Source organism: Conger conger, chromosome 4, assembly GCF_963514075.1.
Source record: "Conger conger chromosome 4, fConCon1.1, whole genome shotgun sequence".
Taxonomy (NCBI): Eukaryota; Metazoa; Chordata; class Actinopteri; order Anguilliformes; family Congridae; genus Conger; species Conger conger.
Window position 1 is genome coordinate 77,567,502 of NC_083763.1, and position 18,607 is coordinate 77,586,108.

The 18,607-nt window shown below is 43.4% G+C and overlaps 2 protein-coding genes and 1 long non-coding RNA gene across 4 annotated transcripts in view; all 3 read right to left on the reverse strand.

Moving 5' to 3' along the window:
* Nucleotides 1–1,164: 1,164 nt before the first annotated feature.
* On the reverse strand, nucleotides 1,165–8,340 carry LOC133127154 (zinc finger protein 37-like). Of its 2 annotated transcripts, none has more exons than XM_061239832.1 (3): nucleotides 8,222–8,340; nucleotides 6,836–7,284; nucleotides 1,165–2,617 (listed from the first exon to the last, which is right to left on the reverse strand). In XM_061239832.1, the coding sequence occupies exons 2-3, from the start codon at nucleotides 7,200–7,202 to the stop codon at nucleotides 1,749–1,751; spliced, it is 1,236 nt and encodes a 411-aa protein (XP_061095816.1). In that variant the 5' UTR covers nucleotides 7,203–7,284; nucleotides 8,222–8,340; the 3' UTR covers nucleotides 1,165–1,748. The 2 variants fall into 2 exon arrangements, with proteins under 2 accessions (XP_061095816.1, XP_061095815.1); XM_061239831.1 differs by having other exon boundaries at nucleotides 8,174–8,310.
* Nucleotides 8,341–10,747: 2,407 nt separating this feature from the next.
* LOC133127165 (uncharacterized) lies at nucleotides 10,748–13,704 on the reverse strand. The gene is made up of 3 exons (XR_009708599.1): nucleotides 13,522–13,704; nucleotides 13,002–13,077; nucleotides 10,748–12,028 (listed from the first exon to the last, which is right to left on the reverse strand). It is a non-coding gene; the product is annotated as an uncharacterized LOC133127165 (long non-coding RNA).
* Nucleotides 13,705–15,893: 2,189 nt separating this feature from the next.
* The window catches only part of LOC133127121 (zinc finger protein 883-like), a 56,563-nt gene continuing 53,849 nt past the window's right edge, over nucleotides 15,894–18,607 (reverse strand). Inside the window, exons 6-7 of the mRNA XM_061239782.1 lie at nucleotides 18,148–18,223; nucleotides 15,894–17,174 (exon numbers count right to left, since the gene is read on the reverse strand). The gene's annotated coding sequence lies outside the window, so the exon portion shown is untranslated. The remainder of the gene's footprint in view (nucleotides 17,175–18,147; nucleotides 18,224–18,607) is intronic.

Below are 18,607 nucleotides of genomic sequence, written 5' to 3' on the forward strand. Positions count from 1 at the left end.
CATTCAGAAATGGTCATCCCAAAGCAGGATTACTGCGCTGAATAAACCCATAACGGCTCTTTTTACATACATGTTCCTGATTTGGGGGAGTTCAAGGTTCTATTCAGTGCAGATATTTAACTAATTCTACAATCCCGCTTCGCGAAATACCCCTGAATGCTACTGTAAAATGATTGTTGTGAATCCTACAGTTGCTTCTGGGTCAACAAAATGGCGGCCGATGTGTCAATTACGTCAATCGAATACTACATTCACACAGATTTTTTCATTGACATTTTAAGCTGTGAGAGACGATGGTGCGATCCAATGAAAGATTATTCAAATTAAAGATAAGCTCTTCAGGGTTTTACCGAGTTGTGACAAAAGAAGGGATGTCATCATATTGATATATTACACAGAATGAAATTCCTCCTGTATATACAAAAAATTTACGGGGAAAGGACCAAAGTTATGTATTGACTTGGCCTGGGAGTGGTTCTCTTTTTTTGTTGTTGCGAGAATATTATTTTGTGGAAAAAATGGCCAAACGCCTGAAATCCGGCACTGTGCCTGAAAACTTTAAGCCCGGAATCCCACAATGGTGGAGGTCCAATGAGAAAATAATTTCAGGAGGTGCTACATAGTATATCGTAGAAATTTGGAGCATGTTTGTGAACTTATAGCAATGGAGAAATTGCTAGAAGTAATATTCAGAGTAATCTTGCCTTCCCATAGTTCCAGATAGGGAAGTTGTAATTGTGATGCTATGAATACTGTATTTATTCAAGAATGCATTGCCACGTTTACATCTGCAAAATTGAAGATTGTTTTTTTCCTTTATTTATTTTTTGTTCAAGTGGTGCTGCATCAACACCGCTCTAACTGATTAAACACAAGCATTTCCTTTACGATTTATGTACATGTCTGAATCAGCTCGCTTGCCTACTATTGAGTAAACAAGTTGGATGCAACTTGTACACTCAAAAGTAGGCAAGAAAGCGGATTCAGACACAGCCATAAATGGCCTGAGTATTTTCTATAGTTTTCTTCAATGTGATCTCTCTCCCTCTGGTGCTCCTCTACTCGGGGTGAGAAGAAGCAGGCAGTGAAACCTTGCTTGTGAATTTAACGAATTAAATTCCATTCAACTGCTGTGCCAATGAGAACGAGCACTCTACATTCATAACCACTGCAGATATTGAAGTTTATTGCATATGCAAGTGAACCTACTGAGCACTCAATGACCATGTACATGGGTAAGACAGAAGAGTATATTTTAGCAAATAAAACAAACATAATTTAATTCCAACATTCAGAAACAGAAAGACTCTGTGGACCAAATACAATGAGCCCTCCAACCGCCAGGCATTTCCTAGTATTAAATGGATAACATTAAATTTCATTAGTCACTGAAAGTTCATATGCAAATGATTTCATTTTCCACAGAAATGAAGACCATCATAGAAGTAGTGAATGGTAGTGTAGTGAGGAGTCAGAATGACACTTTAGCCTTTCTATTGTGTTCTCTGGGAATGTACCAGCTGTACCACATTTTTAGCCGTGTACATTCTCTCTGTATAATGAATGTTGGTGTAATGTCTGTCAACCTTATTCACTGAAGCTCCTGTTAACACTTACTGTAAGGATATTCTGTTGTATGTTCAAGTTTGACTTACATGTGAAGCTCCTCCCACACTGGGGACAGGGTTATAGGCAGCCTCCTAAATGCATTCGCCGGTGTACAGTTAGCTGAGATTTACTATTAAAGCTCAAAGCAGTGGTACGGGCTGCTCCCTTACATGGGTTCGCTGGTGTGCCATCAAGTGAGATTTACATTTAAAGCTCTTCTCACAGTGGGAGCACTGGTATGGCCGCTCCCCTGTATGAACTCGCTGGTGTACCGTCAGGTTCGCCTTACAGCGGAAGGTCTTCCCACACTGAGAGCAGTCGTATGGCCGCTCCCCTGTATGTGTTCGCTGGTGTACCGTCAGGTGAGATTTACTTTTAAAACTCATCTCACACTGGGAGCACTGGTATGGGCGCTCTCCTGTATGACGACGCTGGTGTAACTTCAGACTGTTGGGGTGCTTGAAGGTTTGTCCACACTGGGAGCAGTGGTATGGGCGCTCTCCTGTATGGGTTCGCTCATGTAGAGTCAAGTGAGATGAACTCTTAAAGCTCATCCCACACTGGGAGCAGTGGTACGGGCGCTCCCCTGTATGAACACGCAGGTGTGCCGTTAGACCGCTTGACTGATGAAAGCTCTTCCCACACTCGGAGCATTGGTATGGACGCTCCCCTGTATGATGGCGCTGGTGCAACTTCAAACTGTTGGGATGCTTGAAGGTTTCCCCACACTCTGAGCACTGGTATGGCTGCTCCCCTGTATGACGATGCAGGTGTAACTTCAGACTGTTGGAATGGCGGAATGTCTGTCCACATTGGGAGCAGTAGTACATGCGCTCATCTCTATGGGTCCGCCGGTGTAGTGCCAAGTTTGATGAACTCTTAAAACTCTTCCCACACTCGGTGCAGTGGTATGGACGTTCCCCCGTATGGGTTCGCTGGTGTACGGTCAACTGAGACAGAGTCTTGAAGCTCTTCTCACACTCGGAGCAGGCAAACGCCTCAGGGTGCCCTGTAGAAAAAGAAGATGAAATGAACAGATTTATAATATGCATTGTCTCATTGTCTTGAGAAGGTATTCAGACCCCTTTACTTTTTCCAGATTTGGTCTTGAAAGCTTAAATTAAATTTGATTCAATTTCTTTTTCTATTTTTTAAAATCTACAAACGATACCATATGATAGCATTGTAAACAAGTTTTCCGAAATCAATTTAATCAAAATTTAAAAACTGAAATCTAATTTACATAAATATTAAGACCCTTTATTCAGTACGTTGTAAAAACATCTTTGGAAGTGAGTACAGCTTCGAGTCTCTTGGGTATGCCCTCTACCAGCTTTGTACTACCTAGATTTGGACCATTTCTAAAATTCTTCCTTGTAGATTCTCTCAGGCTCATTAAATTCAGATGGGGAGCATTGGTGAACTGTGATCCTCAGGTCTCTCCATAGATCGGACTAGGCCTCTCAAGGACATTCAGAGAATCGTCTCAAAGCCACCCAACTTGGCTCGTCTTGGCTGGGTGCTTTGGGTTGTTGTCGTGCTGAAAGGTTCACCCCAGTCTGAGGCTGCATAGACTCTGTAGCAAATTTTCCTCAAGACCATCTCTGTATTCCTGTCTGTTCAGCCTTCCCTCAATCCTGACCAGTCTCTCGATCACTGCCACTTAGAAGTGTCCCCATACTATGATGCTGCCACCGCCACGCACCATAGGAGCGGTACCTAGTTTTTGCCAGATGTAGTGGAATTCTGGCTAAAGAGTTAAATTGTTGTCTCCTCAGAGCAGAGAACCTTTTGCCTCTTGGCAAACTCCAGGCAGGCTTCAGTTTAGCCACTCTACCATAAAGGCCTGTTTGATGGAGTGAGAGAGTGCAGAGAAACTCTGAAGCTCTGTTGGAGTAGCCATTGGGTTCTTTGTCACCTCCTTGACCAAGACCCTCCTTGCCCAGTTATTTAGTGGCTGGATGGCTACCTCGAGGAAGAGTCTTCGTGGAACAAAACTTCTTCCATTTCATAATGATGGAGCCCACTGGGTACTTTCAACACTTCAGCAATTTCAATGCCTTTCCCCAGACCGGTCTAGGGAGAGTTCCCAGGTGTGGCCCTTTCTACATCATGTATAATCAAATTAATTTTCCAGAGGTGATCATATTCAGGTTACGGAGACATCTCAAGCATAATAGAAAGCAATGCATCAGGTCTGAATAATTATGCAAATGATGTCTTTTTGAATTTCAATTTGAATACATTTGCAAGAAATTCTAAAATGCATTTTTGCTAAGTCATTATACTAAGTCATTATACTGTACCTTACAAAGAATGGAACTGTGTAGAATCTTAACCATAGGTACATTTTAACATTGAGAGACAGAATATCACAAAATAATCCACAATAACAACATCATATACATTTTATAAATGTAATATATTTTCACATGAAATAAGTATTTGATCCATAGAACAATAGAACTTAATACTTGGTGGAGAAACCTTTGTTGGCAAGCACAGAGGTCAGACATTTGTTGTAGTTTTTCACCAGGTTTGCACAGATCTTGGGAGGGATTTTGGTCCACTCCTCTTTGCAGGTCCTCTCCAAATCCTTAAGGTTCCGAGGCTGTCGCTTGGCAACTCGAAGCTTCAGCTCCCTCCACAGATTTTCAATGGGATTTAGCTCTGGAGACTGGCTAGGCCACTCCAGGGCCAGAATATGCTTCTTTTTGAGCCACTCCTTTGTTGCCTTGGCCGTATGTTTTGGGTCATTGTCATGTTGGAAGACCCATCCACGACCCATTTTCAGTGCTCTCACTGAGGGAAGGAGGTTGTACATGGCCCCATTCATCCTCCCCTCGATATGGTGAAGTCTTCCTATCCCCTTAGCTGAGAAACACCCCCAAAGCATAAGGTTTCCACCTCCATGCTTCACAGTGGGGATGGCGTTCTTGGGGTTGAACTCAGCATTTCTCTTCCTCCAAACACGGCGAGTCCAGTTGATGCCAAATAGCTCTATTTTGGTCTCATCTGACCACATCACCTTCTCCCAAGCCCCCTCTGGATCATCCAGGTGTTCTTTGGCAAACTTCAGACGGGCCTGTACATGTGCCTTCTTCAGCAGAGGAACCTTGCGCGCGCAGCAGGATTTTAATCCTTCACGGTGTAGTGTGTTACTGATGGTTCTCTTCGTGACTGTGGTCCCAACTGCTTTCAGGTCATTAACAAGCTCCTCCTGTCTAGTACTGGGCTGATCCCTGACCTTTCTCATGATCATTGATATCCCACGAGGCGAGATCTTGCGTGGAGCCCCAGACCGAGGGAGATTGGCGGTGACTTTGTGTTTCTTCCATTTTCTACTAATTGCTCCAACAGTTGTTAACTTCTCATCTAGCTGCTTGCTTATTTTCTTGTAGCCCATCCCAGCCTTGTGCAGGTCTACAATTTTGTCCCTGATGTCCTCAGACAGCTCCTTTGTCTTGCCCAAGGTGGAAACATTGGAATCTGATTGATTGTGTGGACAGGTGTCTTTTATACAGCTACATAACGATGTAACAAGTTGACACAGGTGTTTTGGGTAATGAGTTGAGATTAGGAGTGCTTCTTAATGGAAAACTAATTGGTCTGTGGGAGCCAGAATTATTGCTGATTGGTAGGGGATCAAATACTTATTTCATGCAAAAATACGATAATAAATAAATTAAATTCATATGATGTTGTTATTGTGGATTATTTTGTGATATTCTGTCGCTCAATGTTAAAATGTTCCTATGATTAAAATTCTACACAGTTCCATTCTTTGTAAGTGGGCAAACCTACAAAATCAGCAAGGGATCAAATAATTATTGCTCCCACTATATACAGCAGATAGCTGACCTGATCTTATTGTCATCATCAGCCTTGTCATCAACCAAACTTGCCAGCAACACTATTTTTTAGTATATCACTCTGAATTAAACTCATAACAATAAGAGGAGTAGTATTGTGATGGTTGCTTTGTGGCAACCTTAACTCAACTGAGCTAGAAACCTAGCTTGCAGGCGATTTCCCTCAACAGAACATGGGAGTGGACTCCACTGGCTGCATCAGATTCAAGTCCTGACTTCTGGCCTATGCTGCCAGTTTTATAAATACCTACTACAGTGCTCACTGAGTGTATATTTTGTATATTTGCATTTCTATTTATTTTGGTAGTGTAGTTGCCAACCTAATTCCTTATGGATTTCTTCCATTTGCCTTGTGTACTAGACCTGATATTCATGGCTGTACCACTGATTCTTTGTGTACCTTAACCACTAGGCTACAAGCTATGGGGCGACATGGCTCAGGCAGTAAGAGCAGTCGTCTGGCAGTCTGGCGGAGGGTTGCCGGTTCGATCCCCCGCCCGGGCTGTGTCGAAGTGTCCCTGAGCAAGACACTTAACCCCCAAATTCTCCTGACGAGCTGGTTGGCACCTTGCATGGCATGGCAGCATGGTGTGTGAGTGTGTGTATGAATGGGTGAATGGAGAAGTATCAATTGTACAGCGCTTTGGATAAAGGCGCCATATAAATGTCTGCCATTTACCATTTACAAGCTGCCCCAATCATGTACCTTAACCACCCGTAGCCTAGTGGCTAAGGTACATGACTGGGACCCATAGCCTAGTGGCTAAGATACATGACTGGGGCAGCCTGTAGCGTAGTGGTTAAGGTACATGACTGGGACCCGTAGCGTAGAGGCTAAGGTACATGACTGGGACCCAAAAGGATCAAGCCCCAATGTAGCCAAGATAATAAATGCTCAAATGTTTGGCCCTTGAGGAAGGCCCTTAACCCCACATTGCTCCAGGGGGGACTGTCCCTTGCTTAGTCGAATCAACTGTAAGTCACTTTGTCTAAACGTATCAGCTAAATAACAAATTAAATTTAGAAAATGAAATTACACATATGGAGAGTAACCTTAAGTGAAATACAACTTGACTGCTAGGGAAATGGGAGTAGTCATGTCAGTGTTGTCTGGGAAACGAAGGGAAGAAAATAAATATTAAATGCATATTCCCAGCATTCTGATAATAACAGTACAAATTTATTTTTGTGCCTGTACGGCTTTTCAAACCTTACTATGACTGCATCTGCCAATATCACCAATGACGTATAACAACTACAACCATAGCAAGGCAATTGTTGGACAAACAGAAATGTCTTCTCATCTTCTATACAGTAAAATATTACACAAACTAATATATGCATATTTATTTCACCTGTTTTCCCAGCTCTGGAGGGGATGACAGGAGATCCAAGGGAGGGTACTGTAGACTCTTCGATTACAAAGGAAGTAACCATGCTTTCCTCTTCCTGCTTGACATCTGATATCCTGTCAGTCTGGAGGGCCTGGTCGTTTACATCTCCCTCCCCCTGTTCACCCCCCTCACTTTCTGCGTCCCAGTCATTCCTTTCAACCACTTCATCGGTCACACCATCTTCCTCCTCTTCCTTTATGTTGGAGAGAATTAGTTCTTCCTCCCTGCTCAGTCCACATCCATTCTTCCTCTCTATACTCTCCTCTGCGTCTTCACTTTTAATCAAACTGGATCTCAGCTCCAGCCTTGTGTAGTCTGTGCGGTCCATCACAGGTTCCGTCTTCCTGTCTTCACCTGAAGGGGAGGGGCTTGAAGCTCTTAGAATGACACACAGACTCTGATTGGATCATCTAAAAGGAGGAAACATTATTATTTGCATTAGGGTAATTCGAGGACAATTCAGCACACTTCAGGACCACATCTTCACAGACTTTTAATGACATTTGGCATGCCGAGTTGGCCTCATAAGAAACCCATGGAACCGAAGTTACACTTGTCTCGGATTGTTAACGGAGATATGGGCTAACACAGTTGGCACTAATTTGCGTGACTCCATGAAATTGACTTTTCCGCGAGAAATAGAGAAATGTCATAGAGAAATGGTTCATGTATCATTTTACAGTATACAGCAGCTCTGTCTTTTATATACAGTATATTATATTAAACCCCAAAATGAAAGGTAACGGAGTCACGAGTGATTATAATCTTGAAATCTGATTAGCAAAAATCAAGACATTATTTTTTTGTTATTTAAGTTGTGCTGTCCCTCTTTACTGAATTATTACTATAAATCTATTATATAGATGATCAAATTAATCTGAACAACGTTGTATTTATATTACGGCATTAACAGCAGCGGCCGGCTGGCTTCGTAACTAGGGTGTAGGCGTTCTGTGCATTCTACGGCGACGTCAGCGTAAAAAAGGCCTTCGCCTAACATTAGGGAGTTTGCCGGCAGGTCAAGAACAAAGCAGTGCCAATATTCAAGTTATACCAAGGGTTATTTGCCATGTCGCTTTTAACGGTTTACATTTTCACCTGCTGGCTCCACATCTGTCTATGTACAATAACGAGTTTAAGCTAGAAAATAAGTGTCAGGCTAACATTGGCTAAAGAAAAAAAACAAATACCTTGTCCATTTACGCTACTAAAAAACACAAGTTACGTCAGGCTAAACGGAAACAATATTAGTCTTGCTAGTTCGTTCAAAAAGGCTGTTTTGGCTTCATGGACACTTACCGAGTTAACGTCTGCTTATTTTAATTATTTATCATCGGCACTCAGTACCTTTTAATAGCCGCTATTCATGAATCAGGAGCAGTCGTCGTTCTTCTTCTTGTCCGTCTGCTAGAACTGCGTATTTGTACATTACCGCCACCAACTGGACTGGAGTACGGAGCAGTAGCTTTGGCAGCAAAACAAAGAAATAGATTTCAACTAAAACACTTACACTTCTTCAAGTCTCCTCTGGATCATCCAGGTGTTCTTTGGCAAACTTCAGTACATGTGCCTTCTTCAGCAGAGGAACCTTGCGCGCGCAGCAGGATTTTAATCCTTCACGGTGTAGTGTGTTACTGATGGTTCTCTTCGTGACTGTGGTCCCAACTGCCTTCAGGTCATTAACAAGCTCCTCCTGTGTAGTACTGGGCTGATCCCTGACCTTTCTCATGATCACTGATATCCCACGAGGGGAGATCTTGCGTGGAGCCCCAGACCGAGGGAGATTGGCGGTGACTTTGTGTTTCTTCCATTTTCTAATAATTGCTCCAACAGTTGTTAACTTCTCACCAAGCTGCTTGCTTATTTTCTTGTAGCCCATCCCAGCCCTGTGCAGGTCTACAATTTTGTCCCTGATGTCCTTAGATAGCTCTTTGTCTTGCCCATGGTGGAAACATTGGAATCTGATTGTGTGGACATGTGTCTTTTATACAGGTGTTGACACAGGTGTTTTGGGAAATGAGTTGAGATTAGGAGTGCTTCTTAATGGAAAACTAGCTGGTCTGTGGGAGCCAGAATTATTGCTGATTGGTAGGGGAACAAATGCTTATTTCATGCAAAAATACGATAATAAATTAATAAAATTCATATGATGTTGTTATTGTGGATTATTTTGTGATATTCTGTCTCTCAATGTTAAAATCTACCTATGATTAAAATTATACACAGTTCCATTCTTTGTAAGTAGGAAAACCTACAAAATCAGCAAGGGATCAAATAATTATTGCTCCCACTGTATACACCAGTTAGCTGACCTGATCTCATTGTCATCATCAGCCTTGTCATCAACCAAAGAAAAAGTCCTTGCCAGCTACACAATTTTTTTAGTATATCACTCTGAATTAAACTCATAACAATAAGAGGAGGAGTATTGTGATGGTTGCTTTGTGGCAACCTTAACTCAACTGAGCTAGAAACCTAGCTTGCAGGCAATTTCCCTCAACAGAACATGGGAGTGGAGTCCACTGGCTGCATCAGATTCAAGTCCCGACTTCTGGCCTATGCTGCCAGTTTTATAAGTACCTACTACAGTGCTCATTGAGCGTATATTTTGTATATTTGCATTTCTATTTATTTTGGGAGTGTAGTTACCAACCTATTTCCTTACGGATTTCTTCCATTTGCCTTGTGTACCCGACTTGATATTCATGGCTGTACAACTGATTCTTTGTGTACCTTAACCACTAGGCTACAAGCTGCCCCAGTCATATACCTTAGCCACTAGGCTACAAGCTATGGGGCGACATGGCTCAGGCAGTAAGAGCAGTCGTCTGGCAGTCTGGTGGAGGGTTGCCGGTTCGATCCCCCGCCCAGGCTGTGTCGAAGTGTCCCTGAGCAAGACACCTAACCCCCAAATTCTCCTGACGAGCTGGTCGGCACCATGCATGGCAGCCAATCACTGTCGGTGTGTGAGTGTGTGTATAAATGGGTGAATGGAGAAGCATTTAATTGTACAGTGCTTTGGATAACGGGCGGCTTGTAGCGTAGTGGTTAAGGTACATGACTGGGAGCCACAACGTCAGTGGTTCAAATCCCGGTCGAGCCACAATAAATGATCCGCACAGCCGTTGGGCCCTTGAGCAAGGCCCTTAACCCCACATTGCTCCCCGGGCGCTGCACTGTGGCTGCCCACTGCTCCTAGGTAACTAGGATGGGTCAAATGCAGAGGACAAATTAACCCACAGGGTTCAATAAAGGATATCTTCTCTTATATAAATGCCTGCCATTTGCCATTTTACATGACTGGGACCTGTAGCCTAGTGACTAAGGTACATGACTGGGGCAGCCTGTTGCATCATGGTTAAGGTACATGACTGGGACCCGTAGCCTAGTGGCTAAGGTACATGACTGGGACCCGTATCCTAGAGGCTAAGGTACATGACTGGGACCCAAAAGGTTCAAGCCCCAATGTAGCCAAGATAATAAATGCTCAAATGTTTGGCCCTTGAGGACATTGCTCCAAGGGGTACTGTCCCTTGCTTAGTCTAATCAACTGTAAGTCACTTTGTCTAAACGTATCAGCTAAATAACAAATTAAATTTAGAAAATGAAATTACACATATGGAGAGTAACCTTAAGTGAAATACAACTTGACTGCTAGGGAAATGGGAGTAGTCATGTCAGTGTTGTCTGGGAAACAAAGGGAAGAAAATAAATATAAAATGCATATTCCCAGCATCCTGATAATTACAGTACAAATTTATTTTTGTGCCTGTATGGCTTTTCAAACCTTACCATGTGTTCTGTCCCCAATGTGTGTGTGTGCTGGATACACAAATAGACAGACAGCGAACAATAGGCTTCAAGAGACCGTCGGAGGTGGAGTAAAGTTTGAAGGGCCTTTTATTCTCCTTTCTCTCAAAACCAAGTTTTTTTTTGTAAAACTGAAATGATACAAAAGATAGCACCAATTACACAATGCTATATGACATCACATGTATATAAAACAACAACCTGACAGTTGAGCTACAAAGCGATGAAGTACTACACAGTATATCACTTTTAAATGATATGCAACTAGCTGTAAATAACTTGTAGATATTCGTAAGTAGCTTGTGCTCATTTGTTTATATATACTGTAACATTGCACATCAGTGATGCTCGGAGATATTTCCAGAGCATATTAATTGAAACGGTGCTAGCGCTTTCACGAAGCTAACCTTAACCAAAAATAACAGCGAAGATGGCACATATCAATGAACAGGGACTAATAGGAAACTAGCATTAGCTTGGCAAACATAATGGAGGCCAGCGTTCACTTGCATAAAGAACACAAAGTGCACAAAACACATTAATACGCTGCTGCAAATGATGTACTTACAACCGATACTTTCCAAGACACGATTGTACAAAGTGGAAAGGTAGAACTGTGCAGCTAAAACGTGACCGCATGTATGGGCGCTCTCATGAGAAATGAAATTTAAGAAAAACAAAACAAAGGACGCAATGACCCCTGTGACCACTAGAGGGGCGTCAACCATAAATAAATGACAGTTCTGATAGAACATGACACTGACTGCATCTGGAAATATCACCAATGACGTATAACTACAACCATAGCAAGGCAATTGTTGGACTAACAGAAATGTCTTCTCATCTTCTATACAGTAAAATATTACACATAAACCAATATGCATATTTATTTCACCTGTTTTTCCAGCCCTGGAGGGGATGGCAGGAGATCCAAGGGAGGGTACTGTAGACTCTTCGATTACAAAGGAAGTAACCATGCTTTCCTCTTCCTGCTTGACATATGATATCCTGTCAGTCTGGAGGGCCTGGTCGTTTACATCTCCCTCCCCCTGTTCACCCCCCTCAGTTTCTGCGTCCCAGTCATTCCTTTCAACCACTTCATCGGTCACACCATCTTCCTCCTCTTCCTTTATGTTGGAGAGAATTAGTTCTTCCTCCCTGCTCAGTCCACATCCATTCTTCCTCTCTATGCTCTCCTCTGCGTCTTCACTTTTAATCAAACTGGATCTCAGCTCCAGCCTTGTGTAGTCTGTGCGGTCCATCACAGGTTCCGTCTTCCTGTCTTCACCTGAAGGGGAGGGGCTTGAAGCTCTTAGAATGACACACAGACTCTGATTGGATCATCTAAAAGGAGGAAACATCATTATTTGCATTAGGGTAATTCGAGGACAATTCAGCACACTTCAGGACCACATCTTTTACGTTACATTAATGGCATTTGGCAGACGCTCTTATCCAGAGCGACGTACAACAAAGTGCATACACATTTTTTAAACAAACAAACACAAAAGTGTGACCAAACCCCTTAACTAGCCAAACACTGCTTACCTAGCCAAACTAAAAATACTGAAACAAAGTAAATCACAGAAAGACAACAATTAAGGTTCACAGGGAGGTAGGGAGGGACGGGGAGAGGTGCTGCTTGAAGAGGTGCGTCTTCAGTTTGCGCTTGAAGGTGGGAAGAGATTCTACAGTTCTGACCTCAACGGGGAGTTCGTGCCACCACCGTGGAGCCAGAACAGACAGTAGTCGTGAGCGTGAGGTGGAAGTGCCAAGCGGCATGTGGAGGCTGAACAAAGAGGTCTGGCAGGGGTGTAGGGTCTGATTTTTTGTAGGCAAGCTGGGGAAGACCCCTTAACTGCTTGGAAGGCTAGCACCAATGTTTTGAATTTGATGCGAGCCATGACAGGCAGCCAGTGGAGGGAAGTAAGCAGGGGAGTGACGTGTGAGTATTTGGGAAGGTTGAAGACCAGACGAGCTGCTGCATTCTGGATGAGTTGGAGGGGTCTGATGGCAGACGCTGGGAGGCCAGGCAAGAGGGAATTGCAGTAGTCCAGGCGGGACAGAACCATCGCTTGGACCAGGAGCTGGGTCGAGTAGGGGGTGAGAAAGGGGCGGATTCTCTGCATGTTGTATAGGATGAACCTGCATGACCGCGTCACCGCCGCAATGTTTTTGGAGAGGGACAGTCTGCTGTCCATCACCATGCCGAGGTTCCTTGCACTGGGTGATGGCGTGAGTGTGGTATACCCGAGGGAAATGGAGAGATCCAGGTGGGGAGAGGTAACGGCAGGGATGAATATCATTTCAGTCTTACCTGGGTTGAGCTTTAGATGGTGGTTGTCCATCCAGCTCTGGATGTCCCTCAGGCAAGCAGAGATACGGGCTGAAACCTGTGTATCAGACGGTGGGAATGAGATGAAGAGTTTGGCATCATCCGCATCTTCAGACTTTTAATGACATTTGGCATGCCGAGTTGGCCTCATAAGAAACCCATGGAACCGACGTTACACTTGTCTCGGATTGTTAACTGAGATATGGGCTAACACAGTTGTCTTTTATATACAGTACATTATATTAAACCCCAAAATGAAAGGTAACGGAGTCACGAGTGATTATAATCTTGAAATCTGATTAGCAAAAATCAAGACATTATTTTTTTGTTATTAAAGTTGTTGTGCTGTCCTTTCTTTACTGAATTATTACTATAAATCTATTATCTAGATTACAAATATAAACATGGTTTTATAAAAGCATCATCCCAGTAGTCCCTGTGGCGTCTGTGAGAAACTTAGCTTTGGCAGCAAAACAAAGAAATAGATTACTAAAACACTTACACTTCTTCAAGCCTCCTCTGGATCATCCAGGTGTTCTTTGGCAAACTTCAGACGGGCCTGTACATGTGCCTTCTTCAGCAGAGGAACCTTGCGAGCGCAGCAGGATTTTAATCCTTCACGGTGTAGTGTGTTACTGATGGTTCTCTTCGTGACTGTGGTCCCAACTGCCTTCAGGTCATTAACAAGCTCCTCCTGTGTAGTACTGGGCTGATCCCTGACCTTTCTCATGATCACTGATATCCCACGAGGGGAGATCTTGCGTGGAGCCCCAGACCGAGGGAGATTGGCGGTGACTTTGTGTTTCTTCCATTTTCTAATAATTGCTCCAACAGTTGTTAACTTCTCACCAAGCTGCTTGCTTATTTTCTTGTAGCCCATCCCAGCCCTGTGCAGGTCTACAATTTTGTCCCTGATGTCCTTAGATAGCTCTTTGTCTTGCCCATGGTGGAAACATTGGAATCTGATTGTGTGGACATGTGTCTTTTATACAGGTGTTGACACAGGTGTTTTGGGAAATGAGTTGAGATTAGGAGTGCTTCTTAATGGAAAACTAGCTGGTCTGTGGGAGCCAGAATTATTGCTGATTGGTAGGGGAACAAATGCTTATTTCATGCAAAAATACGATAATAAATTAATAAAATTCATATGATGTTGTTATTGTGGATTATTTTGTGATATTCTGTCTCTCAATGTTAAAATCTACCTATGATTAAAATTATACACAGTTCCATTCTTTGTAAGTAGGAAAACCTACAAAATCAGCAAGGGATCAAATAATTATTGCTCCCACTGTATACACCAGTTAGCTGACCTGATCTCATTGTCATCATCAGCCTTGTCATCAACCAAAGAAAAAGTCCTTGCCAGCTACACAATTTTTTTAGTATATCACTCTGAATTAAACTCATAACAATAAGAGGAGGAGTATTGTGATGGTTGCTTTGTGGCAACCTTAACTCAACTGAGCTAGAAACCTAGCTTGCAGGCAATTTCCCTCAACAGAACATGGGAGTGGAGTCCACTGGCTGCATCAGATTCAAGTCCCGACTTCTGGCCTATGCTGCCAGTTTTATAAGTACCTACTACAGTGCTCATTGAGCGTATATTTTGTATATTTGCATTTCTATTTATTTTGGGAGTGTAGTTACCAACCTATTTCCTTACGGATTTCTTCCATTTGCCTTGTGTACCCGACTTGATATTCATGGCTGTACAACTGATTCTTTGTGTACCTTAACCACTAGGCTACAAGCTGCCCCAGTCATATACCTTAGCCACTAGGCTACAAGCTATGGGGCGACATGGCTCAGGCAGTAAGAGCAGTCGTCTGGCAGTCTGGTGGAGGGTTGCCGGTTCGATCCCCCGCCCAGGCTGTGTCGAAGTGTCCCTGAGCAAGACACCTAACCCCCAAATTCTCCTGACGAGCTGGTCGGCACCATGCATGGCAGCCAATCACTGTCGGTGTGTGAGTGTGTGTATAAATGGGTGAATGGAGAAGCATTTAATTGTACAGTGCTTTGGATAACGGGCGGCTTGTAGCGTAGTGGTTAAGGTACATGACTGGGAGCCACAACGTCAGTGGTTCAAATCCCGGTCGAGCCACAATAAATGATCCGCACAGCCGTTGGGCCCTTGAGCAAGGCCCTTAACCCCACATTGCTCCCCGGGCGCTGCACTGTGGCTGCCCACTGCTCCTAGGTAACTAGGATGGGTCAAATGCAGAGGACAAATTAACCCACAGGGTTCAATAAAGGATATCTTCTCTTATATAAATGCCTGCCATTTGCCATTTTACATGACTGGGACCTGTAGCCTAGTGACTAAGGTACATGACTGGGGCAGCCTGTTGCATCATGGTTAAGGTACATGACTGGGACCCGTAGCCTAGTGGCTAAGGTACATGACTGGGACCCGTATCCTAGAGGCTAAGGTACATGACTGGGACCCAAAAGGTTCAAGCCCCAATGTAGCCAAGATAATAAATGCTCAAATGTTTGGCCCTTGAGGACATTGCTCCAAGGGGTACTGTCCCTTGCTTAGTCTAATCAACTGTAAGTCACTTTGTCTAAACGTATCAGCTAAATAACAAATTAAATTTAGAAAATGAAATTACACATATGGAGAGTAACCTTAAGTGAAATACAACTTGACTGCTAGGGAAATGGGAGTAGTCATGTCAGTGTTGTCTGGGAAACAAAGGGAAGAAAATAAATATAAAATGCATATTCCCAGCATCCTGATAATTACAGTACAAATTTATTTTTGTGCCTGTATGGCTTTTCAAACCTTACCATGTGTTCTGTCCCCAATGTGTGTGTGTGCTGGATACACAAATAGACAGACAGCGAACAATAGGCTTCAAGAGACCGTCGGAGGTGGAGTAAAGTTTGAAGGGCCTTTTATTCTCCTTTCTCTCAAAACCAAGTTTTTTTTTGTAAAACTGAAATGATACAAAAGATAGCACCAATTACACAATGCTATATGACATCACATGTATATAAAACAACAACCTGACAGTTGAGCTACAAAGCGATGAAGTACTACACAGTATATCACTTTTAAATGATATGCAACTAGCTGTAAATAACTTGTAGATATTCGTAAGTAGCTTGTGCTCATTTGTTTATATATACTGTAACATTGCACATCAGTGATGCTCGGAGATATTTCCAGAGCATATTAATTGAAACGGTGCTAGCGCTTTCACGAAGCTAACCTTAACCAAAAATAACAGCGAAGATGGCACATATCAATGAACAGGGACTAATAGGAAACTAGCATTAGCTTGGCAAACATAATGGAGGCCAGCGTTCACTTGCATAAAGAACACAAAGTGCACAAAACACATTAATACGCTGCTGCAAATGATGTACTTACAACCGATACTTTCCAAGACACGATTGTACAAAGTGGAAAGGTAGAACTGTGCAGCTAAAACGTGACCGCATGTATGGGCGCTCTCATGAGAAATGAAATTTAAGAAAAACAAAACAAAGGACGCAATGACCCCTGTGACCACTAGAGGGGCGTCAACCATAAATAAATGACAGTTCTGATAGAACATGACACTGACTGCATCTGGAAATATCACCAATGACGTATAACTACAACCATAGCAAGGCAATTGTTGGACTAACAGAAATGTCTTCTCATCTTCTATACAGTAAAATATTACACATAAACCAATATGCATATTTATTTCACCTGTTTTTCCAGCCCTGGAGGGGATGGCAGGAGATCCAAGGGAGGGTACTGTAGACTCTTCGATTACAAAGGAAGTAACCATGCTTTCCTCTTCCTGCTTGACATATGATATCCTGTCAGTCTGGAGGGCCTGGTCGTTTACATCTCCCTCCCCCTGTTCACCCCCCTCAGTTTCTGCGTCCCAGTCATTCCTTTCAACCACTTCATCGGTCACACCATCTTCCTCCTCTTCCTTTATGTTGGAGAGAATTAGTTCTTCCTCCCTGCTCAGTCCACATCCATTCTTCCTCTCTATGCTCTCCTCTGCGTCTTCACTTTTAATCAAACTGGATCTCAGCTCCAGCCTTGTGTAGTCTGTGCGGTCCATCACAGGTTCCGTCTTCCTGTCTTCACCTGAAGGGGAGGGGCTTGAAGCTCTTAGAATGACACACAGACTCTGATTGGATCATCTAAAAGGAGGAAACATCATTATTTGCATTAGGGTAATTCGAGGACAATTCAGCACACTTCAGGACCACATCTTTTACGTTACATTAATGGCATTTGGCAGACGCTCTTATCCAGAGCGACGTACAACAAAGTGCATACACATTTTTTAAACAAACAAACACAAAAGTGTGACCAAACCCCTTAACTAGCCAAACACTGCTTACCTAGCCAAACTAAAAATACTGAAACAAAGTAAATCACAGAAAGACAACAATTAAGGTTCACAGGGAGGTAGGGAGGGACGGGGAGAGGTGCTGCTTGAAGAGGTGCGTCTTCAGTTTGCGCTTGAAGGTGGGAAGAGATTCTACAGTTCTGACCTCAACGGGGAGTTCGTGCCACCACCGTGGAGCCAGAACAGACAGTAGTCGTGAGCGTGAGGTGGAAGTGCCAAGCGGCATGTGGAGGCTGAACAAAGAGGTCTGGCAGGGGTGTAGGGTCTGATTTTTTGTAGGCAAGCTGGGGAAGACCCCTTAACTGCTTGGAAGGCTAGCACCAATGTTTTGAATTTGATGCGAGCCATGACAGGCAGCCAGTGGAGGGAAGTAAGCAGGGGAGTGACGTGTGAGTATTTGGGAAGGTTGAAGACCAGACGAGCTGCTGCATTCTGGATGAGTTGGAGGGGTCTGATGGCAGACGCTGGGAGGCCAGGCAAGAGGGAATTGCAGTAGTCCAGGCGGGACAGAACCATCGCTTGGACCAGGAGCTGGGTCGAGTAGGGGGTGAGAAAGGGGCGGATTCTCTGCATGTTGTATAGGATGAACCTGCATGACCGCGTCACCGCCGCAATGTTTTTGGAGAGGGACAGTCTGCTGTCCATCACCATGCCGAGGTTCCTTGCACTGGGTGATGGCGTGAGTGTGGTATACCCGAGGGAAATGGAGAGATCCAGGTGGGGAGAGGTAACGGCAGGGATGAATATCATTTCAGTCTTACCTGGGTTGAGCTTTAGATGGTGGTTGTCCATCCAGCTCTGGATGTCCCTCAGGCAAGCAGAGATACGGGCTGAAACCTGTGTATCAGACGGTGGGAATGAGATGAAGAGTTTGGCATCATCCGCATCTTCAGACTTTTAATGACATTTGGCATGCCGAGTTGGCCTCATAAGAAACCCATGGAACCGACGTTACACTTGTCTCGGATTGTTAACTGAGATATGGGCTAACACAGTTGTCTTTTATATACAGTACATTATATTAAACCCCAAAATGAAAGGTAACGGAGTCACGAGTGATTATAATCTTGAAATCTGATTAGCAAAAATCAAGACATTATTTTTTTGTTATTAAAGTTGTTGTGCTGTCCTTTCTTTACTGAATTATTACTATAAATCTATTATCTAGATTACAAATATAAACATGGTTTTATAAAAGCATCATCCCAGTAGTCCCTGTGG